Genomic DNA, 26,341 nt, shown 5'->3' with positions numbered 1-26,341 from the left:
GAAAATCCTAATGTCCCTGTCTAAAACATAAATCACGATGCTCAATGGTAATATGAACAGTCACCAGCCTCCTTCTACCAGGATACCTAATACAAGGTTAAGTTGGTTCCTGCCATAGTTAGGCTACAGGTCTAATTACGTCAAATTAGTATTTTTTAGTAATTGTAACAGTACTTCCCAGATTTCCAAGATAGTACTGATTCTGCATGATTTCATCATTTCCCCCAAAGATGCGTTATTAAGTGTATGGCTAAAAGCGACTGAATTTTAGGCCTCTGTAAAGTTTCACAAATAAATACATGCACAAATCATGGGAGAAAATCAAAGCCTTTTTCACACCAACTGTCTTGATTGTGCTTTACAAAATATGGTCCCTGTACCTGTGGGAAGAGTCAGCATGGCAGGCAGTTGCTGAGACACAAAACTTTGCAAGGTCCTTTCACATACACCTCTCATAATTCTCACAACACTGGGAGCAATACCTACATTTTCTTATTTTTACACATAATGAAATCATACCAGAGAAAGGTTAACTTTCTTAAGGTCACACAGCCAGCAAGTCACAGCTAGGATACAAATTTAGGTGTTTCACTCTAGAGCCCATGCCCTTTATGCTAAATCATGCTTCTCTAAGGTCACAGGATCCTTAGAACTTATGGACTGTTTGGCAAGTTCATATCAACAGATAAAAGGACTTTGGTTTCCTAAACACTTTGCTGCCAACCACTCTCTGCAATGTATATAAATCTATCTGTACAGTTATAAAAGTCTGTAAATCATGCTTAGAATGTCTGTGGACGTCTGTGCACCACTTAACACCCTCCTCTTCCCCTTAGCAGTCCTTCTCTATTTAGCTCCACCTCTATCTTAAAATTATCAAAAGGAAATCTTAAAAAGGTTTCATAGCATGAAAAAAAAAAACCCAACCAAACATTAACTTAAATCAATAAATATCTATTGCATAGTCAAGCGCTAAGCATAGCAAAGGATTCAAAGGACAGTCAGATATGGCCCCTGATAGGGAAACTTGGATAAAATCACAAACTTTTATGATACACAGGAAGGATAAGTCCCGTAAGAGTTAGGAACAGGTTATGATGAGAATTCGTGAAATATTCCAGAAAAGAGGATGGCTAAGACACAGGCAGACAGCGACAATACATGTAAACAATCAACAGGAAAATTCAACTCAACATGACTGAACACCTACTACAAGAAGGCACTGGGAGAAGCTCATCTTTTAATAGGGGACACAAACAGGAAACTCTAACACAAGCCCAGAAGGGCCTCAAGATAAATACAAAGTGCCAGAACTCATTCATTTCAGTTAACGATGATTATCACGCAGGCAGTGCAAGAGATATAAAAACAAAATGGTAACTGCCTCCTTAACATAAACTGACATCAAAAAGAGGAGAGGGGATAGGACTTTATTGGCATAAATGGAAGAGAAGCTTGCTGAGATCCGACCTAAACCAATCTGGCCAGAAAGCCAACTCTTAGGTCCTTCCCATAAACATCAGCAGCCTTCACTATCTGGGTTAGGTCAGTTCACATTCATCCTGACAAAGGAAACAGTGTGAGCAGAATCTGAGGAACCATGGTCTTGCACGCTTTGGCTGGAATATAGAGTAAGTGAGGAAGAAAAAGCTGTACAGGAGGCTGGAATTGGAATTACTAGAACTTGAAATGTTTTCTTTCCCTTAAAGTATAAATATCATCAGGTGGAACCCAGGATCCCAGGTACCTCACAGCACAGAAAAGTTTGTTTCCAGAATTCATAGGATCAAACAAGACTACTCAGAGGGATACATGTGCTGTTCTGTAAATCTGTGTAACAGGCTAGCAACCCACCTGTGCTCTACAGTGCTCTACCCACCTGTGCTCTACAGTGCTGTCACTTTTCAGGGTACAACAGTCAGGGCCAAGAGTGCCAAGACTTGTGTGCAGGATCATGTTCATCCTTGTCAAATCCAAAAGGACATCTAATCTACTCCAAAATTAGGGATAAAAATTGATAATATTTGAGTCACAGCCTTATTTCACTTGAATCATCCTTAAATCTTTGTCTACTTAATCTGCATTTGGTAAATCAGCATATGGCTAGAGGTAGATAAGGATAAGTGATGATGACAAAGTAAGACCCAATTTCTTAAAGGAGTCACTAAACAATCCCACTTACTCCACCTACAAATCCAATGACAAGGGGGGGTGGAATCCACAGAGATAAACATAGATAGTTCCAATCACCTAACTCAGTCTCTTGCATCTCCTTGGCCTTATGGCCTGTCTGTACTTCAAAAGCTGTACAAATAGAATTGATGTTACAAATTCTGAATAGGTCCAATGCACTGTACCTATATTACTACATTCAACAAGTAATATAGCCACTTAGAGATAATACAGAAGGGAAATGACTCACTTAAGGTCACTTAGCAAAGAGGGGAACCATTCAGTGGCCAACAATAGAGCACAAATTGCCCACTACTGGGGGGAGCGGGGGTGCTCACATCCATAGAGGAAGCAGGATCACCTTTCCTAAACTTTTAACATCAACTTCTGCTAGCTTCTAACAGGCAGGACTAACCATCTTTCCCTTCCAGGTAGCAGCTCTGTGAGTGCTTTTTGTAATAAGTGTCTGAACATTAATTCACATTCCTAACTCAAGAGTTAAACATCATATATAGATACATGACATATAATGGCACAGTCTTCTGTCCATTCTTTCCAGTGAAGTCCACCGCACTAGACATAGCCTGGTGAACTTTTGCGCATTTCCAAATGGATTACTACTTTTCTACCTCATTGATAATAAAGCTAATTTTACCAAAGTCAGCAGTTTGAAAAACAGTCCCACAAACGAGGTACAGTACTGGGCCAATCTAAGGCCATGAAAGTCATTTGATGGTTAAATTATTCACCATCAGCCATCGTAAATTCAGTTGTCTCAATCAAGAGTTTATAGTCTATATTAAAGACTGAATCCTATGAGGTAGTTTAGCTGGAGAAGCACTCTTTGTGGACCTGGCCTAAGGCAGAGATAGGAGCCACAACAGGGGTTACATTTTGAAGATTTAATTATTCTCCTATGACTAGTTTTATTTCTTAGTAAACTAAAAAAGTGCAAGGAAAAAAGGAGAAGGAATCAGAATCAAAGGAAGTAGAGGGATGAAGATTAAGAAATTGGTGATACCCAAGAAATCTGTTTCCTTTCTTTGATACAGCATACTCTGGAATATCAGATGAAAGTTATCCTGTTAACCATTAAGTACCAAACTGGTACAGGCAGAACAATCACAAATATTTGAGTAGCGAAGCTGACTCATAAAAAAATCTAAAAATATTTCATGCTTTAGGCTTTCAAAAATACCATCAGTTTAACTCCTTCCACTCTTTTAATCATGTTACATTAAAACCAATGTAAAAAATATTTTTAACCTAGTTCTGGAAACTGTAATTAAAATGCAATGAATACAGAAAGCCACATGCTATTAGACTTTAAGGCATTATCATTCCTACATCTGATCCTGGATTTAGCAAATCAGTTGTTAAGTACCTCTGCTATCTACTACACTAAAATAAATACATATATATTCATGAAAAGGGTTGCCTAAGAGTCAGTTGGTAGCCCTTTGAGGGAATATTAAAATCCACATATTGAAAAGCCCTTTTAAAACTGATCTAGATAACTACTTCGTTAAATTTTCTTTGTTAAATTTTCTAAGGATGCCAGTTTATAATGTCCTTGAAAAGGCTGAAATATCTTTTCAGGTCATAGATAAATACAATCATGTAAAATCAAAACTTTTTAAATTTATGAGCAGAGGAAGCCAATATATTTAGGCCAGACATTTTTTTACAACCATTCAAAGATACTAAATGGAGTACACTGTATTTATTCTAATTCTTTTGAAAATTAAGACATTTTAGTTATTTTTAAGTGAATGAAAATGAAAGGAACACTGAACAATCAATTTCAAAGTATTAAGTTATAACTTTTCGATATGAAGTATTCCTTCTGTTGTACTCGTAAGAACATGTGCTATACATGTAATTCCAATTACAATATTTTACCAAAATAACCCCCTACAAAATTTGCCGAATATCAAAGGCTTGACTACAAATGTTTGATAAGTTATACTGAAAAGGAAAAAATTTTAATAAATGAAAATCAAATAAAAACCCACAGGTGACAGTGTCCCTTAGAAAGCAACCACACATGTGAACGCGCACACGCACGCACGCACGCACGCACACACAAATCAGAAACTACCAGAGCGTTTTTTCCCCTCTAGTTTTCAAGACTGCTGAAGAAATCTAGTGAATTATGCAAAGGACAGCAAATATTAAGCTGCCTCTGTATTTATGCTACTGTACTTCCATTTTTAAAACATACATCTTAACTCCCCAGATACCATCATCCACAGAAACCATGCAGCTATCCAACAGACTTTCAGTGTCACCATTTATTATTTATAGCATTAAATGGGGGAAGTGGCTCTGATGTCACCGACCCTACCCAGTGGAACCACTGACTCAATAAACATTTTCACACTGGAGAAAATCTGGCTAGGAAAACATTTTGCTGTGTTAAGTAGATTCTTTCACCTTTCCTCTCAACCTTGGGGTAGAAACTGTTACCGTGTTAGGAGAGATACAAAGAAACTGTCAAGGTTTCCACAGGAAGAAAACCTGGGCATGTCCATTTGCTGAGGCAGACTTCCCCCTCCCAACTCTACAGAGCCCAGTTTGATTTCCCTAATGTTCAAATTGGCAGGTACCAGCTGCCATATTTTATTTCTTCCACCAGATCATCCACCAAGTAGCAAATTCTTCGTTTCTAGTAGCCACTTTCTTGTGGTCCTGTTTCTAAAAACCATTCTGGCTCCAAGTCCTAAAGCGGAAGGGGGTTGGGGTGTTCGTGAGGCCAGGGAGTCTGGCCTGGCTACCAATGGTTTCTAACAGAAAAGTGATCGCTTCCCCAGGGGCCCAGGATCCACCCCCCCCCCTTTTTTTTCTTTCTTTTTTTTTTTTTTTTTAAGAAGAAAGAATTGGCGGCAGTGATGAGGACAACCCCTCCCCCTCCTCCCCAGTTTCCCAAAGCAGCTCTGGAAAACGTGAAGTTACAGTTTCTCGTTCCTGGGAGATGGAATCCAGAGTACCTGGGGCCTTGCTTATGCAAACATCCCTCTTGGCCGAGTAGGAAACCCTTTGTCCGAGAAGCCGGACACCACAGGGGCCCAGGAAAGAGGCCCCTTATCGGTCACAGTCTCAAATCCGAGAGCTCCCCACCTCCACCCCTGTGGGGCCTATGCCGGCATCCATACGGCCCTCGGTTGAGGAGAGGGTGCTGAGACCCCTTCTAGGACGCGGAAGCCGAGGCCCTCCCTGATCGATATTCTCTGTACCTCCTCCCATCACCATCTCACTCCGTTTGAGTGGGACTTGCAAGAGCGATGCAGGCCTGGGCTGGAGAAATGGGGGGGGGGATTCCCTACTAATGGGGAAATGAGATGCTGGAGTGAATGTGAGCCAAGGCCATAGCATAAGCGAGCGAGGGTCGTTCGAGAGATGGGCCCGAAGACAGGAGGGAGGGAGGGAGGGAGGAAAACCGAGGGGCATGGAGGGGGCCGGGCCAGGTCCGGCCTGAGAGCTCCAGGGATCCAGAGGAACCGCGCCGGGCCGGAGGCCAGGGAAGGCGGGGGGACCAGGTCCGGGCCGAGGCAGCGGGGAAGGGCCAGGGCCGGCCTCGCGCCGGACGTTGAGGTGGGCAGGCCCGCCCGGGGCCGGACGGACGGAAGAACGGACGGTCCAGCGGGCCGCACTCACCATGAGCTCGATGGTCTTGTCCTCAATCACCGAGTCGGGCTCCATGGCGGCCCCGGCGGCCCCGCCTCGCTCTCCCCGCGCAGCAGCGAACGGCCCGGGCGGAGGAGGCGACGGCGGAGGCGGCAGAGGCGGAGGCGGCTTTCGCACCCACTCTAGCTGCCAGCCCGCCCGGGCCGCCGGCAGCTCCGCCCTCCCCCTCGGCGAACGCAGTACGCAGAGTGAGGACTACAGCTCCCAGCAGGCGCCGCGGGCACCGCAGAGCTTTGTGGGAACGAGAAGCCGACACCAGGCCAATCTCTCCTAGAAGCCGGAAGCTGAATTCTCAGCCGAAAGTAGCACCGGACTGTGAGTGCGAAACTTGCAGTCCTGAAGAATTAAGGCCTCCCTCAAGGTGGGGTCTCGGGATAGCTACGACTACATATCCCAGAAATCCCTGCGCGCTGGTTCTCCTTCCGGCTAGTTTCTCCTGATTTCCTGGCAGCCCAAGACTACCCAGACCGGGACGGAAACTCAGAGGCAACTCTTCGCTTGTCAGAGCTCCTGCGTGAGACAGATTTCCGCACATGCGCGGTCGGTGTCCGCACCGCCCACTCGACGCCAAGGTAGCGGTGCGGCTGGTCCACTGGAGTCTGCGGTGGAGTGATGTTGGCGACAGGTGAGTTCTAGGTGCGTTACAAGGGGATGGTCTTTGGACTCGGGTGTGGGAAGGGGCCAGCGAGCGAGAGAAGCTCGAGCAAAGTAGGAGGCTTGGAGAGAATGGGCGTCCCAGGAGTGAGGGGTTTGAAAATTTAGGTGGGCTAGATGAGCTGTGGTGCTGTCTGTACGCACCACATACTGGGAGGTGAAAGGGAACCTGTATATATTGAGTCCCTTTTACTCATTCATTCGTTCGGAAAATATTTTTTAAACTGCCAGCCTCTGCCGAGTACCAGCCTAGGCACTGGGAATCAGCTCCGAACTTTACAGACAAGGCTTCTCTTCTCAAGGAGCTTAATTCGGGGGGGGGGGGGGCGTACAGACATTAACCACCAGAGTGATAGTTTCTAAGACAGAACACAGCTGGAGACCTGGAGACTCCTTCTAGTGAGTTCTGCCTCCTGCTCTGTGTGAACTTCTTCAGGTCCGTCAGTACCCTCTAACCAAAGACGACCATGAGCATACAGATAGCTGAGCAAGCGAGATTTATTCCTGGTTGCAGGGAGGGAGAACACACACCATGAAGAGCCGTGGGGCATCTCAGTAGGCGTTGTCAGGTGATTAGACAGAAGGTTTAAGGAAGAGGGGCTGTACTCTGGGTAAAGTGCTGTCAGGAAGTGGGGGTAATTCTGTGATTGGGCATCTCAATAAATCTTACCTAGAAGGAATACTACACTGAGGCTAAAGTTCTAATTGGTAGAGAAACAGGAGTCTCTCATTAACCAGGATGGGGGATATTTGGTCATTTTTTATGGTTTGGACAGTGTACGTGTTTTATCTGCATTCAGTGGTCTCGCTTTTGTATTGATGTGTCATGGTCCCAGAATGGCAATGCCTAATGTTTATGTTCTGTGAAATTATGTTCCACAGGAGAACGTGAGGCCTAGCTAAGACGGCCAGGCAATCATCTAGTAACATTACTGCCTGCCTGATTGTATCAGGCCAGCTTCCAAATGTCAGAGGCTGCTTTTTCTCTTTCTCAGGTGTTTTGCATTCTCTGCACCTGTAAAGTGAAGGGACTAGACGATCTAGAAATCTTTCCATTTCCAAGGGCCAACTTCTTACAGTAATGTATATGCATGCAGGACACGGTGTAAGTTCTGTGCAGGTAGAATTTCAAGTTTCATTGTCCTTATGTGATGCTTTCCACCAAGGGAATTGAAACAAAAGCAACAGGAAGAAAGAGCACAGAATTGGCAAGTTATGGCCACTAACTTGCTGTCTGAATTTCACCAGACTCCTTTGCCTATCTGGGCCTTGAGACATTCGTTAGTAAAATAAAGGGGTTGGAATAAATGACCTCTGTTTCAGTTACCTATTGCATCATAGTAAACCAGCTCCAAGACTTACTAGCTTAAAATAGTAGTGGTTTATTAGTCTTTACAATTGTGTGATTTAACTGGACTCAGCTGGGCCCACATAGTATACTCAGAGGTTACGCATGGGACTACAGTCAGCTGGAGCTCGTCAAAATGGCTTCTCATCCTCTAGGGCCTCTCTCTTTACCTGGCTTCTTACCATTCAAGCTTCTGCTTAGTGATAGCTTCCTAGAGGACAGGCCCCAGTGAGCAAATAAATGCTTTATCAAGGCTTTCGTTGTAACACACTTGTTAATGTCCCGTTAGTCCAAAACAAGTCATATGGCCAAGCGCAGAGTCAGTGTGGGAAGGGACTACGCGAGGGTGTGAGTACAGAGTCATGGTTCATTGGGGGCCACCAATGTAACAGCCAGTCAAGACCTCTAAAGTCTTGCCTGCCACAGAACCTAGCACATAGGGTTAGGGTAGGGGTCATAAGCTGAATATGAACCCCCAATATGTATTGTTTATCTTGTACTGTCTTTTTTATTGTTTCAAATTTGACAGTTTGACATTTTAAAATCTGAATTTTTAACTTATCTTGAAAAGTTATACTATCTGACTGTATTGGATCTGCATGGCAGCAAAATGCAAGGGTTAAGTAGCAGTTACCTTCTTTATGTGAAGCATGTACTCTATAGATTGCCACTGTTACCACTGCTCCCTGCTGCCTTTTATCTGCGTGCTTTACTCATTTAAGCTGTATGCCTAACCCACGTAGATATTTGAGCTTGCAGCCCTTGGCTTTGAAGCTGCAATGGAAATTACTCAAGATTTCTATCCCTTTATTAAAACCGTATCCCACCTTACAGGAAAAAATGCTAATATTATTGCGTCAAATTCCAGGAGCTCGTGAGATTAAAAAGTTATGTATATGACACAAGTCTTTCCCAAGCTGTGTAAGAGGCTAGTTGAACCAAGGCTCATCACTTTGTTGTCTCCTCTTCTCAAATAAGAACTCAGGTGCTCAGCAATTTTTATTGCTTCAGGTTTGATGCTGGCTCGTGATTAGATTTGGTCATAGATAACGGCAGAGGCCCCTGAGACATAGTTTCCCCTAGTTTTTCTGATACTTCTGCACTGAGGTTTACAAGAAGTCCTAACAGCAAAATGCCACAGGTCCACAATTCCTTCACCAAAGCCCTGAGGTCCAGATACACTTCAAAATTCAGAATTGTTCAGATCGTACAAAGGCAATATGCCCTTTTTCATGAGTACTTTTGAAGGTAAAGGGGGACATTTTAAAATGGTATATTTTGGCCTGTGATGATTTGTCTGAATTCAGGTACATTGTAGAGAAGTATAGTATAGTAAAATTTTGACTATTTACTCATTCCCAGCTAGCATCAAAGAAGGAAATTCTCTTGAGAGAGAATCTTGTGAAACCAAAGGAGAGAGAGTGTTGCTAAGAAGTATGAAAGGTAGTAGCTCTGTGCTTTATCCTCGTGACAAGGCTGCATGCCGTATCCATCTATAGAATCCAGAAAAAAAAAATGGTTATCGTGAAATACATATGAGCACATTTATTTGAACTGAAAAACAAAGCCAGACTTTTCCTGAGAGTCTAACTTGGCTGACTGGTTTATAGTGCCAATAATGGATGTTAGACAAGTTACATCTTTAGTTCTTTCATTTTTAGGGAAAAGCACTTAAAGCACATAAGGATGAACATTTCATCAATTAATGTATTGGCAAGCATGTATTGAAATTAATATTTGTATCTTTGCAACCCTCCCCCCTTTTTTTTTTTTTGACTTACCAGGTTACATGAGATATCTCCAAGTGAAAGAGTAAAGGTTATATTAGAGTAGAACACACTGTGCCACCATAGCACATTAACCCTGTGTGTCAGTCAGAGAAGCACAACCAAAATTATTATTAATTTTTTTTAACAAGGAGTTGACCTCATGTAATTGTCAAATCTAGTAAAGTAATCTGTGTAAGGTGATTCTCTTTGTAGTTGATGCTAGATCTTCACATCTGCAGGGCAGACAGTCAGGAGGGAAAGACGGATGTAAGGTGGGGAAGAGCAACCATTAGCCAAACTGCAGTCCATGAGGACAGACGAACCCTGTGTCCATTCTGATTGCCCCTGACCTTGGTGGTATGGATGTCCCACAGGCTGGAGCCCTTGGTCCCAGAGGAGGCACACACCTGCCCAGGAACTAGAGAAGCCGAAGGAGGCTCTAGGAGAACATGGGAACTTGAGTGCAGATCCAGCCATTCTTCACACCAAAGAGGCAAGTGAGCAGACAGGTCAGTGGGCGTGTGTACAGGCTACAGAATGACTACGGTTTCACGTCTACCCTCCAGAGTCCCGCACACATCTGTCTTGTGGCTCACCCTGATCAGAAACGTAGAGGAACAGGATTCAGGGAAATGCAGTTCAGCTGAGTCAAGCTGACGCATTACTAAATTTCCACACCCTGGAAACTTAGTGGCTTTATATACATATCTTGTTCATGCAAGGTCTAATGGAGTCAGCTAGTCCTCCGTCTTACAGTTACACCATCTGGAATTCATGGTCTCCTGTATTGCTAGGGCAGAGGGGAAGCTTACCAGCTGTTAACTGCTCCCTTGTCATTGGTCAGTGCCTAATCTCATGGCCCCAAGAAGCCGCAAGGGAGACTGAGTTTGGGGAACACAAAGAAATTTTGGTAGATGAGCTGTGCTACTCAGGTGCAATTCATATTCATCTAGTATATCTTGGTAGAGACTTTTTGTTATGCTTCCCAGATATTAAGAAAGTGAATTTCTCCAGTGATTATACAAAAAAATTATTTTACTAGTCAGGTGGTTTCTAATACTTCGCTCTCAAAAAACTGAAGGAGAACTCAATGGAGTTTTAATGATAATTTAAAATAACTTTGCTGACAGATCACTGTGTAATATTTGACATAATAACTTGGAAAGAATCGAAAAAGTTGTGTAACATTGCTGAGACAATGTTCATTCTCGTATTAATAAGTCGTCTTAGTACTAACATCTATAAAAATAAGACCTAAAAATAAATTTGATGCTGAACCCTGTCTCATTCTAGGAACAGATAATATTCATGTGTGGATATGCAAACTTATTTTTTTAATTGTTGATTTAAAAGACGTTCTAATAAAATTCTGTTTATGTTTAATCATTATTTATCAACATGTTAACGTACTTACTATTTGACCAATTGCATTTAATGATAATTAATATGATAATTTAATCCAGAAAGATCTTTTTGCTAATATTTCAAGCCTATGATAGCAGAAAGTACAAATTATAACACAGCATGCAGAAAAGAAGTATGACAAGGTGATCAATAAAACACTTTCAAGCATAAAAATAGGATAAAAATCTCTGGGGAAAATGGAATGGAAATACGAGTTCAGGGAGGAAAAAAGTGATATAAAATTTCCTCCTATTAGAAGAGCTTATTCATGTATATTTTTAAAGGATGATGATATAAAATTGTTATTTAAATTTCATTGAGAAGAGAAATGGTACAATTTTTAAATGTCAGTACCCTGAAAATTATATTCTTTTCAACTATTTAAATTTTTGCTGAAAATTTTAAATATCAGTTTAAGAAATGAGTAATTACATAATGTTTTAAAATTCTTTTGGGGTTACACAAGCAAAAAGGGTTAAAGATGACTACTCTAGATCACTGTGGTGACTGCAGAAAGGGCCCTGGTACCCCAGGTACCAGAGTCTAAAGTCTGTGATCTTGAACAAGGCTAGCAAGACCGGACGTCTGCCAAGAAGTCCTTGGCCTAGATGTGAAAGAATTGGAAATAATATCGTTCCTCAGTAATAACCGAAGACATACCAGTTGAAATGACCCTCAGATAACCCCTCTATTTGCCCCGCTTCCAACTCTCTGATGAGCTGCATGGTGGGCTACCCACCCTGGCACTGAAGGCGGTTAGCAGTCTAACTCCAGGACACCTTTCCAACCTCATTTCTCACTGCTTTCCCAGACTTTGTGGTCCGGCTCCTCACATTCCCCTGAGCAGACTGTGGTCCCTCATAGTTCTGTGCTTGCCCATTGGTCTCTCCTGCATTTCTTCTCCCAGGCTGGGGAGGAGGGGGTGGGTACCTGCAAATGAGGTACAAAGATGAGAGCCAGCCAGAGTGCAGGCGGTGCAGAATTCTGCAACTTTGATATGAACTTTTGTGCCAGAGCCTGCCCCAGCTTCTTCTGCAGGCTCTAAGCAGCTTTGAGGGTACAAAATATTAAGAAGTTTATCCGAAGGAATATCCTAAGTTCTGAGGAAGCAGACCAGCAGAGAACAGGTAAAGAAGGATGAAGTTATATAGGGATTTCCTGATGAACTCTTTATCCCCCTGTTCTGTGGAAGAACAGAGAGTTTTCATGACCTAAGTTTCAGTCATGAATCCCAAGGAGTTTTGCTTGTGTATTCAAGTAGGGTCCGTTGTTGGTGACCTTATTCTGTTCCCTCCCACCTGAATGGGAGTGTTGTATGCCTGCCTTCCGCCTCTTTTCTCTCTGCTAGAGGAGCCTTATTACTAGCTGGGGCTCAGAATTATTAAACTGGGAGCAAACGGTATGCTCAAGGAGCCTGATGTAGGTAACAGGATGTCAAAGTGGGACCTTTCAGTCTGGAGTTTCAGCAGTGGCCTCAAAGGTACAATAGGTGCCATTTTCATGCACAGTCCTAAATGAAGTTTGGAAGGCCTGTGAAGAAGGTTGTCAAAAAACCAGTTCTGCCAGCTAATCAGCCCGTCCTCCACTTTGAAGGTGGAGAGGCTTGGAGACTGCTCAGAGATGGGAGAAGATTTAGAGAATTTTTCCCTCCCAGTGCTGCCCCATTGCACGTCAAGGGCCCTTCAGGGACCACTCAGAGAGACTGATACATGTTCCCTGGAGTTGGGAGACTTGGACACTGGTTCCTCATCTGTGTCTGAAAAAGTGAGTGTATAGGCCAAAGGCTGAGTGGGAGCCGCCTGTGGCCACAGAAGGGAAATACTTGTCTTGGGAAGGGCTTGGACTTCCAAAGTTCTGAGGGGCAAAGATGTAAAATTTGTTGGGGGGCCAGCTATCGATTCCACAAAAAGATTGTCCTGAAATAGTTGCTGACCAAGAGGACTGTCTGGAGGGTCAGGGTGATCTGAACAGGTGTGCCTTGAGAGGGCAGTACACCACAGGACGCCAGACTGAGAGGAGAGGGGTTAGGGGTGGCTAGCCAGAGGAGTCTCTCTCATCTGAGAGTAACAGGAACCCACAAAGTGCCCCATGAGAGAAGATACTAGCATTTGACATGACACACCTGGGAGATACAGGTGCCAGATTATAACTGAGCAAGTCAAGACTTACTCCCCTGTCTCAGCCTGGGTTCCCCAGAAGCAGACCCTGAGTCAAGGATACTGACTGTGCAGGAGCTTTATTAAGAAGTGCCCGCAGGAGAAACCCATTGAGCGTCGGGAGAAGTTGTGCTCTCGGGAGGAGAGAGAGGAGTTTGAGCTGCAGGCCGATCCTGTGGGTGCTCCAGAATGTAAGTTTGTCCTCAGAGTTCGTCCTGACTTGAGGGGAAGGAACTGGGCTTTCCCAGCCCTAGATCAGTCAGTCAGCCCCCAGGCACTCCTGGCTCCGTGCTTCAGGTAAAGCTTCACCAGTCGGAGGGCTGTCCTCCAAAGTGAGTGGCTGGTGTGGGCCTTTACAAAGGAAAGCACACAGAAGCCAGGGGAGGAGGTCAAAGGAATCCGGGCCGGAGCACTAACAGTGTCTGCTGCAGATCATCCCACACGCTGCTCAGATCTGCTTATATTTTACATTAAATCCACCTCATCACAACTTCTTCGAGACTAGGAGAAAATTTAGAAGAGGAACGTTAGAGGCATGAGCTGCAGCCTCCACTGCTATAGTTAGTCCCGAAGCTATGAATAATAATTTGTCATCTTCCTTTCTCTGTGTTCTAGATTTCCTCCCTCACCCTTGACCGTAATGCTTGTGCTGTTCATGGTGACTTGTCTTGAAGGATGTCCCAAACCTCCATCCCTGAGAGGTCTGAGGCTCTGGATACCCATGCCGTTCATCGTCACAGCTGGCCTGGGAGTCCAAGGGCTCACAGAGCTGATACCTCTGAGGGAACATGCATGGCTCCCAGGCCCAGGCGAGCTGTACCAAGTCCTGCTCTACCTCTTTTCCACAACGATGCATCGCATCTGCGGATCTTCTGAGTCTTCCATTTCCGTTTCTGTCTCATTTCATTTCTGCAGCCTCAGTGTATCCGTGTTAGTCTCCTGTGGCGGCCACAAACTTGGTGGCTTGAAACAACAGAAATTTATCCTCTCTCAGTTCTGTAGGCCAGAAGTCTGAAATCAAGGTGTGGGCAGGACCGTGTTCCTTCAAAGATTCGAAGGGAGGTTCCTTTCCTCTTTTTTTTTTTTCTTTTTCATCCATTTTTTTAATTGTGGTAAGATACATGTACATCAAATTATCATTTTAACCATTTTTAAGTGTACAATTCAGTGGTATTAAGTGCATTCACTTTGTTGTGCAACCATCGCCACCATCTATCACTAAAACTTTTTCCAAACTGAAATTCCACAGCAGTCCTCCCCCAGCTCCTGGCAACCACCATTCTGCTTTCCATCTCCATGAATTTGGCTACTCTAGGTACCTCATGAAGTAGAATCATACATTATTTGTCCTTTTGAGACTAGCTTGTTCACTTAGTTTATCTTAAAGGTTCATCCACGTTGTAGCATGAGTCAGAAGTCCTTCCTTTTTAAGGCAGGACTTAAAATAAAAGGCAGGAATAAATAGTATTCTATTGTATGTATATGCCATGGTTTTGGGGGACTTATGGGGTTTTCTGTTTTTGGGGGGGGGGAAATCAAACCATTTTATTGAGGAGCTTCAGGGTAGGGTCGAAGAGCTGGGAGGACAATTAGATCTGACAGCCTCGTCCGGCCAGGATCTCTTTAGTTTCAAACTCGCTGGAAGTATGCTGTGTTTTTGTTTATCCATTCTCCCATTGATGGACACTTGGGTTGCTTCCACCTTGTGGCTGTTGTGAATAATGCTGCCAGGAACATGTGGATACAAATATCCCTGAAGTCCCTGCTTTCAGTTTTTTGGGTGTATACTCAGAAGTGGAACTGCTGGGTCACTTGATAATCTTATTTTAATTGTTTGAGGAACTGCCATACGTTTTCCTGTAGCAGCTGGACCATTTTACATTCCCACAAGCAATGTACAAGGGTTCCAATTTCTCCACATCCTCACCAACAGCTGTTATTTCCTGTGGTTTTATTCTTTTAATGATCGCCATCCTCATGAGTGTGAAGTGGGATCTCATGATTTTTGTTTGTATTTCTCTTACGATTAGTGATGTTGAGGACCTTTTCATGTGCTTATTGGCCGTTTGTATATCTTCTTCGGAGAAATATCTATTCAAATCCTTTACCCATTTTTTAACCCGGTCGTTTTTTGTTGTTCCTGAGTTGTAGGAGTTCTTTATATATTCTGGATACCAATTTCTTATAAAATATATGATTTTTAAATATTGTCTCCAATATTTTCACTCTGTTGATAGTGTCCTATCAAAGTTGTAGTTTTTTATGCTATTTTTCTTTTGTTGTCTTGCTTTTGGTTTCATATCCAAGAAAATATTGCCAAATCCAATGTTATGAAGCTTTTCCCCTGTTTCCTGCTAAGAGTTTTATATTTTTAGCTCTTAACATTTAGGTCTTTGATCCATTTGGGGTTCATTTTTGTGGATGGTGTAAGGTAAAGGCCCAGCTTCATTCTCTTGCCTCTTTCGCCTCTTCCAGTTTCCAGTGCTTGCTGGTGTTCCTTTCCTTGTGGCAGCATAACTCCAATTTCTGTCTCTGTCTTCACATGGCCTTCCCTTTGTCTCTTGATCTTGTTTCGAGATCTTTAACTTAATTGCATCTACAAAAACCCTTAATCCAAATAAGGTCACATTCTGAGATTCTGGATAGAAATATTTTGGTGGGGGTGGGGAGCACTATTCAGTCTACTACAGTGTCCATCCTGATTTCCTTTGCTACAAGCAGTTTTATTTCCAATCCATTTGTTCCTTTTCCTTAGAACAATCTTTAGCATCCTCTGCCACAGCCCACTTAAACCACTGCACTCAACCCAGTTAGCCCCAAGCTCTGATCTATTGGCTTTTTAGCTATGTCTATTCATTATTATGTTAGTGGTTCCAAAGATTGCAGTATACCTCCTTCACATCTCACAGTCTACTTTGAATTAATATTTTAACACTTCACCTAAAATATGGAGACCTGGCAACTGTATGGATGCATTTATCCCTTCCCATCTTTTATGCCATAGATGTCCTTTGTATTATATCTACATACATTATAAACCTCCCAAAGCAAAGTTGTACATTTTGCTTTAAACGGTATTATGTATTTATTTAAAAGTCAGGGGGAGAAATAGTCTCTTATGTTTACCCAGTTATTTACCATTTGTGATTCTCTTTATTCTTTCCTGTATATCCAGTTTTCCATCTGGTGTCATTTCCTCTCTGTCCGAAGACTCCCTTTAGCATTTTTTGCAGTACCTCCCTGCTGACAGTGAATTCTTTTGGTTTTTCTTTTATCTAAAAATGCCTTTATTCATCCTTCTTGAAGGATATTTTAACTGGATTTAGAATTCTGGCTTAAGCAGTCTTTCTTGCCACACTTAAAGATGTTGGTCTTCTATTGTGTTAGCTTCCTGGGGCTCCTGTAACAAATTACCACAAATTTCGTGGCTTAGAACAACAAATGTGTTTTCTCACAGTTCTGGAGGCCAGAAGTTCAAAGTCAAGGTATGGACAGGGCCACACTCCCTCTAAAGGCTCTAAGAAAGCATCCTTCTTTGCCTCTTTAGTTTCTGATGGTTCTAGGAATTGATTAATTTGTAGTTTCATAACTCTAATCTCTGCCTCCCTCTGTATATGGCCTTCTGTGTTTCCACTCTTCTTATAAGGTTACTTATCATTAGATTTAGGACCCATCTGGTTAATCCACAGTGATCTCACCTGAGGATTTTTAATTGTATCTGTAAAGACCTTTTTTCTGAATAAGTTCACATTCACAGGTACACAGGGGATAGGACTTAAACATATCTTTTTATTTCAATTGAGATATAATTTCCATATAAAATGTTAGTTTCAGATCTATAACATGATTCAGTATTTGTATATGTTGCAAAATGATCACCACAGTAAGCCTAGTTAAGCCACACATAGTTACAGATTTTTTTCTTGTGATGAGAACTTTTAAGATTTACTCTTTTAGCAACTCTGAAGTATACAATACAGTATTATTAACTATAATCACCGTGCTGTACTTTATATCCCGTAACTTAACTGAAAGTTTGTACCTTTTAACCACCTTCACCCATTTAGCGCATTCTCCAACCCCTGCCTCTGGCAACCACCAGTCTGTTCTCTGTATCTTAGTTTGGTTGATTGTCTGATTTTAGATTCAATGTATAAGTGAGATCATGTGGTAATCTGTCATTTTTGACTTATTTCAGTTAGCATAATGCTGTCAAGGTCCATCCATGTTGTCATAAATGGCAGGATTCCTCATTTTTTTTTTACAGCTGAGTAATATTTCATTATATATATATATATATACATACACACACACACATACATACATACATACACACCACAACTTCTTTATCCATTCATCCATCAATAGACATTTAGTTGGTTTCCATGTCTTAGCTATTATAAATAATGCTGCTATAAACATGGAGGTGAAGATACCTTTTTGAGTTAGTGTTTTTGTTCCCTTTGAATATATTTCCCGAAATGGAATTGTTGGACCATATGGTAGTTCTATGTTTATTTTTTTGAGGACCCTCCATGCTGTTTTCCACAGTGGAATAGGAGTGATGAGAGTAGGCACCCTTGTCTTGTTCCTAATCTTAGAGGAAAACCTTTCACCATTAAGTATATTAGCTGTAGGCTTGTCCTATATGGCCTTTATTATGTTTAGGTCCATTACTTCTATATGTAATTTGTTAAGAGTGTTTATCATGAACAGATGTTGAATTTTGTCAAATGCTTTTTCTGTATCTGTAGAGATGATAATATGACTTTTTTTCCTTTCTTTCTATTGTGATGTATCACATTAATTGGTTTGTTATATGTTGAAGCATCCTTATACCCCAGGTGTAAATCTCTTTTGAATATGATGAAGAAACCTCTTTATGTGCTGCTGAATTCGGTTTGCTAGTATTTTATTCATCTGGGATATTGCTCTGCAGTTTGCTTTTCTGGTAGTATTCTTCACTGGCTTTGGTCAGGGTGATGCTGGCCTTGTAAAATGAGTTTGGGAGTGTTCCCTCCTCTCCAATTTTTTGTAGGAGTTTGAGGATTGCCATTAATTTCCCTTTGAATGTTTGTTAGAATTCACTAGTGAAGCCGTATGGTCATGGACTTGTTTCTTGGGAGGTTTTTGATGACTGACTCCATCTGTGTTGAGGTTTTATATTTCTTCATGATTCAGTCTTATTAGGTTGCATGTTTTGGGGAATTTATCCATTTCTTCTAGATTGTATAATTTTTTTGGTGTATAATTGTTCATAGTAGTCTCTAATGATCCTTTGTATTTCTGTAGTGTCAGTTGTAATGTCTCCTCTTTCATTTATGATTTTATTTATTTGAGTTCTCTCTTCTTGGTGAGACTAACTAAAAGTTTGTCGGTTTTGTTTATCTTTCAAAAAAACAAGTTTTGGTTTCATTAATCTTTTCTATTAGTCTCTTTAGTTTCTGTTTCATTTATTTCTGTCCTAATCTTTGTTTCCTTCTTTCTGCTAACTTTGGGCTCAATTTGTTCTTCTTTTTCTAATTCCTTAAGAGGAGAGTTAGATTGTTTATTTGGGAGCTTTCTTGCTTCTTTTTTTTTTTTTTTTTTTCCTCAAAGTGCTTTCTTCCAACTGGATAGTTTCCTTTATTATCTCAGTCTTCCTCAGCTCATTAAGTTCTATACATCTTTCAAAGTCAATTTCTAACATCAGGTCCTTCAAAATCTTGGTCTCATTGAATTGCTGAATGCATGTGGTATTCCAGGTACAATAGCAAAGTGTGAAATAGCCAGATAAACTAGACAAGGTTCTTTCCTTTGGGAAACCTATGTTGTATCCTGGGTGAGGGCCTTAGTTCCTGCAGAAGAACTCGAAGACATTATTATGTATATTCCTTGAGGAGGAACCAGGACCCTGCCCCAAGGCTGCACTATTGTTTCCTGACTGCTCCTCCTTTGTCTCTGCCTTTCCTCCTTTTCCTAATTAGCAACTGTTTGAATCTGCCCTTTGGAACTCAGGAAAGGTCAAGGAGGCTGAATGAAGCTTGTTTCCTACAACAAGAAATGGGGGACACGAAAGGATTTGTACCAAGGAGTTTCCCTCAGGGTCCTTGTCTGATTCAGTATGCTTAAATTCCTTCACCTTTTGTGTATCCACTGTAGGTTTTTGCTTTATGGTTATGAGTCTTACATAAAACAACTAATTATATTTATGACAGTCTATTTCAGGTTGATACCAACATAAGTTTGAATGCATTCTAAAGCTCTTCATCTTTACTCGACCCACCATGTTTTATGTTTTTGTTGTTACAATTTATACCTTTTTGTCTTATGTATCCCTTAACAAATTATTGTAGTTATAGTTATTTTTACTACTTTTGTCTTTTAGCATTTATACTAAGTGATTAACCCACCCCTTTACAAGATTATTCTGAACTTTAGTATTTATTTACCTTTGCCAGTGAGATTTATACCTTCATGTTTTCCTGTTACTAATTATGCACTTTCATTTCAGCTTAAAGAAGTCTCTTTAATATTTCTTTTTTCAATTTTTTATTTTAATTTTTTTAATTTAATTTTTGGGGGCAGGGAAGTAATTAGGTTTGTTTATTTATTTATTTTTAGAGGGGGTACTGGGGATTGAACTCAGGACCTTATGCATGCTAAGCACGCACTCTACCGCTTCAGCTATACCCTCCCCCCTATTTAATACTTCTTATAAAGCTGGTCTAATAGTGATAAACTCCTTTAGCTTTTGCTTGTCTGGAATACTCTTTATCTCCAATTTTAAATGAAAACCTTTTCTGGGTAGAGTATTCTTGGTTGGCAGTTTTTTGTTGTTGTTGTTGTTTTTTTTTTTTTTTTCTTTTTCTTTTTCTTTTTCTTTTTCAGCCCTTTGAATATATCTTGTCACTCCCTTCTGGCCTGCAAAGTTTCTGATGAAAACTCTGCTCATAGTCTTTTGGGGGTTTTCTTGTACGTAACAAGTTGTTTTTCTCTTGCTGCTTTTAAGATTCTTTCCTTGTCTGTAACTTTTGAGACTAATTATAATGTGTCCCGCTGTGGATCTCTTTGGGGTCATCCTCTTTGGAGCATTTTGGGCTTCCTGGAATTAGATGTCTGTTTCCCCAGGTTAGGAAAGTTCCTTGCTATTTGTTTATTCAAGTAAGTTTTCTGCTCCTCAGACAAGAGGGAAGGGAGCAGGGCACAGCCATTCAAGGAATGACAGCAATTAACACCAAAATGGTGGAAGATTCAACTCCCAGTAGGCCTTGAGGCTCAAGATGGCAGGAGATTTGACTTCTAGCAGACCTTGAGCTTCATTATACGCTCCTTGTAATATATTAGCATGGTAAATAACATACCCACAGGTGCCATGACAGTTTCAGGGGTGCGTTGCTTCCTTCTAGCACAGATACCACACCCAGCATAGCAGATGCAGTGTGGCTGCCACTTAGCTAAGTTTGCAGTAGTCTACTGACATCTGCCATAATCTGGTTCTTGCAGGGACCAGACTGGTAAATTAAAATGGGATAAAATGAAGACTGCCACCCTTTAAGTTTTTTGGGTTAGCCCACCATTCCACCCAAGGGGCAGTGTTTGTGATTTACTATCTCAGCCAGATTTGAGGCAGAGGGGAGGGAGGTAGTAGTTCAGGGGCTTTCATTTGGCCTTTTCTACTGTTAGGGTCCTTTTCTACTGTTAGTTCATAGGTCAGGGAACTAATGTGAAGGTTCTTAGAGATGCTAAGTATGTGTAACCTAATTATACATTTAGGTACCAGGGAAGCAGTTACCAGGTATATCTGTGAAGACTTTGGACCAACTGTAAGAAAATCCAGAGCCAGGTCTACATATATTGCCTGACCGCCAGAATCCCTGCTCTAATCATGAGTCTTTGATGTGCGTTAGTTTTGAATCCCCTCCTCCGTACTGTCAGGGTAGTTCCGTCATAGCACCACATTTAATGTAGGCATGAGCTTTTCCAAGTATCTACACACTATCTTACTATTAGGATCAGTTCCAAGGCCTCTTGTTAGGATATGAAATACTGAATTTTGGAAGAGCATCTGCATATCAACAAACACTCTTAACCAGGCTAATAATATTGTACCACCCCTGACCCTGATTCATCATGCTCAGGGTACGTTTGCAGGCAAGCACTCCTGGCTTTTGGCACTGAATGTTAGCCTGGTCCTATAGCTCTTTGGGTGAATAATTATTTTCCATCCTTAGCAGGCCCACACTTCCCCAGGTGGGTCATGCTGAGACTTAACCCTAGTTATTGGCCTAGTTAGCGTCTGGGAGGGGATATGGGGGAAGATCTTGAGGGAGGCAGGTCTTGTTTTGCAGGACATCTGCCTCAGGTGAGGCTTCTGCATAGTTTCTGCAAGGAGTGGGACTGCTATTACCTTCTAGCAAGAGGGACTGAGTCACTTGTTCCAGATGTTCAAATGGATCTTAAGCGTTAAATGTTGCTAAAGTGCATCTTCCCAGATATCCCTATTCCAAGTCTCAGTGTCCCACTCCTTCCCTATCAGGGACCTGACTTTGGCCTAGGAGACTTACTGAGGCTGTAAAGTTGGCCAGCACTTAAGTTCCACTATTCTTGCCGTATAGTCTTATGTCTGATCTTTAGCGTGATCTACCTTCCAGCTACAGCAGATGACAGTCTTTTTTAAAAGCTGCTAGAGAGACCTTCTGACTTTCACATCTTGCCTTGAATTGGTAACTGTCTGCCCTGAGCTGTCATTTTCTCTCTTCCGTGCACCAGTAGCATCCAGCAGCAATGAACTGACTCTGTAGCCCTTTAAACTACTGTTTCCTCTGTATTGCACAAGCCCACACAATGCCTTTCAGCTGTATCTGATTCCCGTTTACCATTGGTACATATTTCAGTAATGGCAGTGTCGTGGCATACCAGGTGCTAATCACACTGCACTGAACCATCAGTGATGGCGTCTTTGTTGCCATTTGGCCAGCATGTGATCAGATTCCAAGACCTTATCCTTGGAATCTATTTCCTGTGACCACTACCAAAGGTCTTAGGTAGGGTTCTTCAGGAGCAGACTGTGAAATGGGAATTGGTGTGCGAGTTATCTATTTAGGAAATACTCCCAAGAAAAACAGGAAAGTAAATAGGAGAAGCAGGATGGGGAGGGGGAAAACAAAACAAGGGTGTGATCTCCGACAAAGGCCCATGGAGGGTAGCTTCAGCCTGATCCCACAGGCAGGCTCTGGAACATAAATGATGCCTCAGAGTTTGTCCTGACTTGTTACCAGGAAGCTGGGCTTTTATACTCCCACGCTAGCCAGTTACTGGCTAAAATCTTATCTCAAGGTGGGCGGACGTAAATTCCCTGGGCACTTCTGACTCTGCCTGTGGGCACCGTGGCTCCAGGAGCCCTTGTGTACGCCTTTGAAGAGTCTCAGGTGTGGACTGTTAGAAGCAAAAGACACAGAAGCTAGGGGAGGGGCAGAGAGAACGCTTCAAAGGGGATCTGGGTGGAGCACCAAGAGTATCCACTAGAAGTGCCTTACCTTTGCTCGCCTAACTCCCATTTCAGCCCTCCAACCCTGGAGGAGCCAGGTGCAACCTAGGGAGTGGGCACTAGAGCAAAGTGTCAGAAATGAGGAAGATAGGGACTAATTGGGATAGGCTAGGTTCTCCTGTAGTAACAGACAACCCTAAAATCTCAGTTGCTTCTCACAATAAAGTTACTTCTGCTTATGCCGCATGCCCAGGTGGACTGACAGAGGGCTGTGCTCCCCACGGTCACTGGAGGCTAAAGTTGTTAGAGGATCCATGTCTTGTTCTGCACCGTCTTAAACACAGAGCTTCCTTGGTGGTGGGTGGTTTTTTTTTTTCAATTAATGTGTAGCTGATGTATAATATTATATGTTACAGATGTATAATATAGTGGTTCACAATTTTTAAAAGTTATAGTCCATTTATAGTTATTGTAAAATATTTACTCTATTCCCCATGTTGTACAGTATATCCTTATAGCTTATTCCTGAGGGTTTGTACCTCTTACTCCCCTCCCCCTATATTGCCCTTCCCCTTGTGCCTCTCCCTGCTGGTAACCATTAGTTTGTTCTCTGTATCTGCGAGTCTGCTTTGTTTTTGTTATATTCACTAGTTTGTTGTGTTATTAGATTCCACACAGTAAGTGACAGCATGAAGTGCTTGTTTCTATGTCTGACTTATTTCATATAGCATAGTGCCCTCCCAGTCCATCCATGCTGCTGCACATGGCAACACTGCATTCCTTTCTGCGGCTGAGTCCATTGTGTGTGTGTGTTTACCCTGCATCTTCTTTATCATTCATCTGTTGATGGACACTTAATGTTGCTTCACTGAACGTTGGGGAGGGCGTGTGTATTTTTGAATTAGTGTTTTTGTTTTTTTCCGGATATATGCCCAAGAGTGGAATTGCTGGGTCATATGGTAGTTCTATTTTTAGTTTTTTGATAAAGCCCCATACTGTTTTCCACAGTGGCTGCACCAGTTTACATTCCCATCAACAGGGTACAGGGGTTCCCTTTTTTCCACATCCTCACCCGCATTTGGTGTTTGTATTCTTTTTGATGGTAGCCATTCTGGCAGGTGTGAGATGGTATCTCATTGTCTCATTGTGGTTTTGATTTACATTTCCCTGATTAGTGATGTTGAGCATCTTTTCATGTGCCTGTTGGCCGTTTTCATTTCCTCTTTGGAAAAATGTCTATTCAGTTCTGCTCATTTTTTTTTGTCTTTTTTTTTTAATGTTGAGTTGTATATGTTGGCTATTAACCCCTTATTGGTCACATCATTTGCAAATACTTGAAATATACAGAATCAAACGGTGCAGCTGGTGAGTATCATCCCAACCATGCCTGTCTTTCTCCCCACAAGCCTGTAAATCTAGTTCGAGCTTGAGCTGGGTGGGAACAAGTTTAAATCAAATGTGAAAGTAAAACTTGGTAACTAGATTTGACCAAATAATTTTTACAAAAGCTATGATATTTGTGCTAGAGATTTTATCACCAAGGCGGGGGGAAATGGTTTCACCTAACACAAAGAATAGTTGTGTGAAAGAATAAGGTTCTTAACGAAACTCTGAAAATAGCCAAAATGCCTAACTGTATGACAGTGGTTAAGTAGATTATGTGCACTCACAGGTGGGTAGTTTATTTAGTCGTTTAAAACTGTTTCCAGAGAATTTTTAGTGATGTTGTTAAAATGCTCATGATATATGTAAGGGGAAGAGTCAGGATATAAAATTGTATATGAGAATTCCCATCTCTTACCTAGGTTACTGTAAAGGCCCTAATTATCACCCTTCTGCTGCTCCAATATGCTCTTTATGCTGCAGCTGGTCACCTGTCTACAACAAAAAGCTGATGTCACACGTGCCCTTCAGGATAAAATCTCTATTTCTTTTCATAGTTTACATGTATCTCTCTGGTCATGCCTGTCTCTCCTACTTCATTTTTTTTCAATTATCCACTTCATACCCTGTTTTTAAAGTTGTGTCCCGGGCCGGGATAGTTCCTCTGAGCTCCATATGTGTGTAGACAGGTTAACATGCCTTTTTGGTTGTCTCATAGGCATCTCAAAATTAAAATATGCAAAAGTAGACTTTGGGGTTTTTTTGGAGCTCTCACTTTAAAATTGAACTTCTAATTCCCTCCAACACACAAACTGTTGTCCTATGCCAACCTTTTCCAACTCAGTAAATGGATACCTCAACCCGCCCAGTCACCAAAGCCAGAAGTTCAGGAATCACCCTCGAGTTTCATCTCCCTTCTAACTTCAGCTTGCCCTTGCCCTCGCGCCTCTCTGACCCCTCACTGTGTCGGGGTACTTCAGCCTCTCAACTTCCATTTGTAACTGGTGGCTCTGTAACTGTGCCCTAGTTCAAATTACTAACAGATTCTAGTTGATTCAGCTTTGTCCCTCCTGGTGTTGTGATGTCCTGAAGGAAGAGTCAGCCCATCTTGCTGGTTCTAACGTTTCATCAGTTTTTCAGCATGTCCCCTCTCTCGGCAACAGAAAGGCTTTGCAGAAATTTTTTCAAAGCCGCATCCAAAGTGAGAAAACATGGACAGGTAGAGGTAGGAAGGAAAGAGCTCCAAACCAATTTTCGTTTCTGACAACACACACTGTTGTGTGTACACCCTGAGTGTTTCACTTCAGTCATTTTTGTTTCCTGTCTAGTTTTTACTCGTTTCTTTTTTTTTTTTTTTAAATACAAGCTTTCTTGAGATACAATTCACAGACCATAAAATTCACCCCTTTGAAGTATACAGGCATATCTCGGAGATATTGTGGGTTCACTTCCAGACCACCACAATGAAGAAACTATCACAATAAAGCAAGTCATGAGTTTTGTGGCTTCCCAGCACATACAAACGTTAATGTTTACACTATACCATTGTTTGCTAAACGTGCAATACCATTATGTCTAAAAATGCTTAATTAAACCTTAATTAAAAATACTTTCTTGCAAAAAATGCAAGAGCAGTTACAAGAGTAACATCCAAGATGATTTGATCACAACACAATACACTAGTAATGGAAAATTTTGAAATATTGTGAGAATTACCAAAACGTGACACACAGACATGACGTGAGCAAATGCTGTTGGGAAAATGGCGCTGCCAGACTTGCTCAACACAGGGTTGCCACAAACCTTCAATTTGTAAAAAAAACATAGTATTTGCAAAGCGCAATAAAGCGAAGCACAGTAAAATGGGGTGTGCCTGTAAACCCACAGCAAAGTGGGTTGGTTGGTTTGTTTTTAGTGTATTCAGTTACGCAACCAGTACTGCTACGTAATTTTAGAACACTTGGTTCCTTTTTAAACTTTTGTTTTTAGCTGCTGAAAATTTCAAATCATATTGTCTGTCTCCTCAAGCATAGCATAGTGGTTTTATACTCAGGTTACTTCAGTATCTGATGCCTCTTGGTCTACTTCAGATGTTCATTTTTTATGCCAGTTTTGCCTTTAATATTTTCCTGTGTGCCTAGTTATTTTTTAACTGTGTGCTAGATGTTTAATTTGTAAAATAAACCATTTGCAAAATAAATCATTGCAGAAATCATTGACGCCTAAGGCGGCTTTCCACTCCAGAGAGGATGCACCCTTTGCTGGGAGCTTGTGAGCAATAGCAATCCTGTATCACCCG

General features: G+C 41.8%; 1 protein-coding gene and 1 long non-coding RNA gene across 9 annotated transcripts in view; one reads left to right on the top strand and one right to left on the bottom strand.

Annotated features, from left to right (window-relative positions):
• Positions 1–6,026, bottom strand: part of FBXW11 (F-box and WD repeat domain containing 11) — a 113,368-nt gene extending 107,342 nt beyond the window's left edge. For 3 of the 6 annotated variants that reach the window (XM_072947239.1, XM_072947240.1, XM_072947243.1), the window contains exon 1: positions 5,830–6,024. In XM_072947239.1, the coding sequence (XP_072803340.1) occupies positions 5,830–5,874 (45 nt within the window). In that variant the 5' untranslated portion in view covers positions 5,875–6,024. Of the gene's footprint in view, positions 1–5,829 lie in introns of all 6 variants that reach the window. The other 3 variants (XM_072947241.1, XM_072947238.1, XM_072947242.1) reach the window with 3 other exon arrangements.
• A 16-nt stretch (positions 6,027–6,042) lies between these two features.
• LOC107033077 (uncharacterized) overlaps positions 6,043–26,341 on the top strand; it is a 36,756-nt gene continuing 16,457 nt past the window's right edge. For all 3 annotated transcript variants that reach the window (XR_012063100.1, XR_001458481.3, XR_012063099.1), the window contains exons 1-2: positions 6,043–6,484; positions 10,005–10,139. This is a non-coding gene — a long non-coding RNA (uncharacterized lncRNA). The remainder of the gene's footprint in view (positions 6,485–10,004; positions 10,140–26,341) is intronic.

This window comes from Vicugna pacos, chromosome 22, assembly GCF_048564905.1.
Source record: "Vicugna pacos chromosome 22, VicPac4, whole genome shotgun sequence".
Taxonomy (NCBI): Eukaryota; Metazoa; Chordata; class Mammalia; order Artiodactyla; family Camelidae; genus Vicugna; species Vicugna pacos.
Note: the sequence above shows the minus strand (reverse complement) of the source record. Positions and strands in the feature narration are given on the sequence as shown.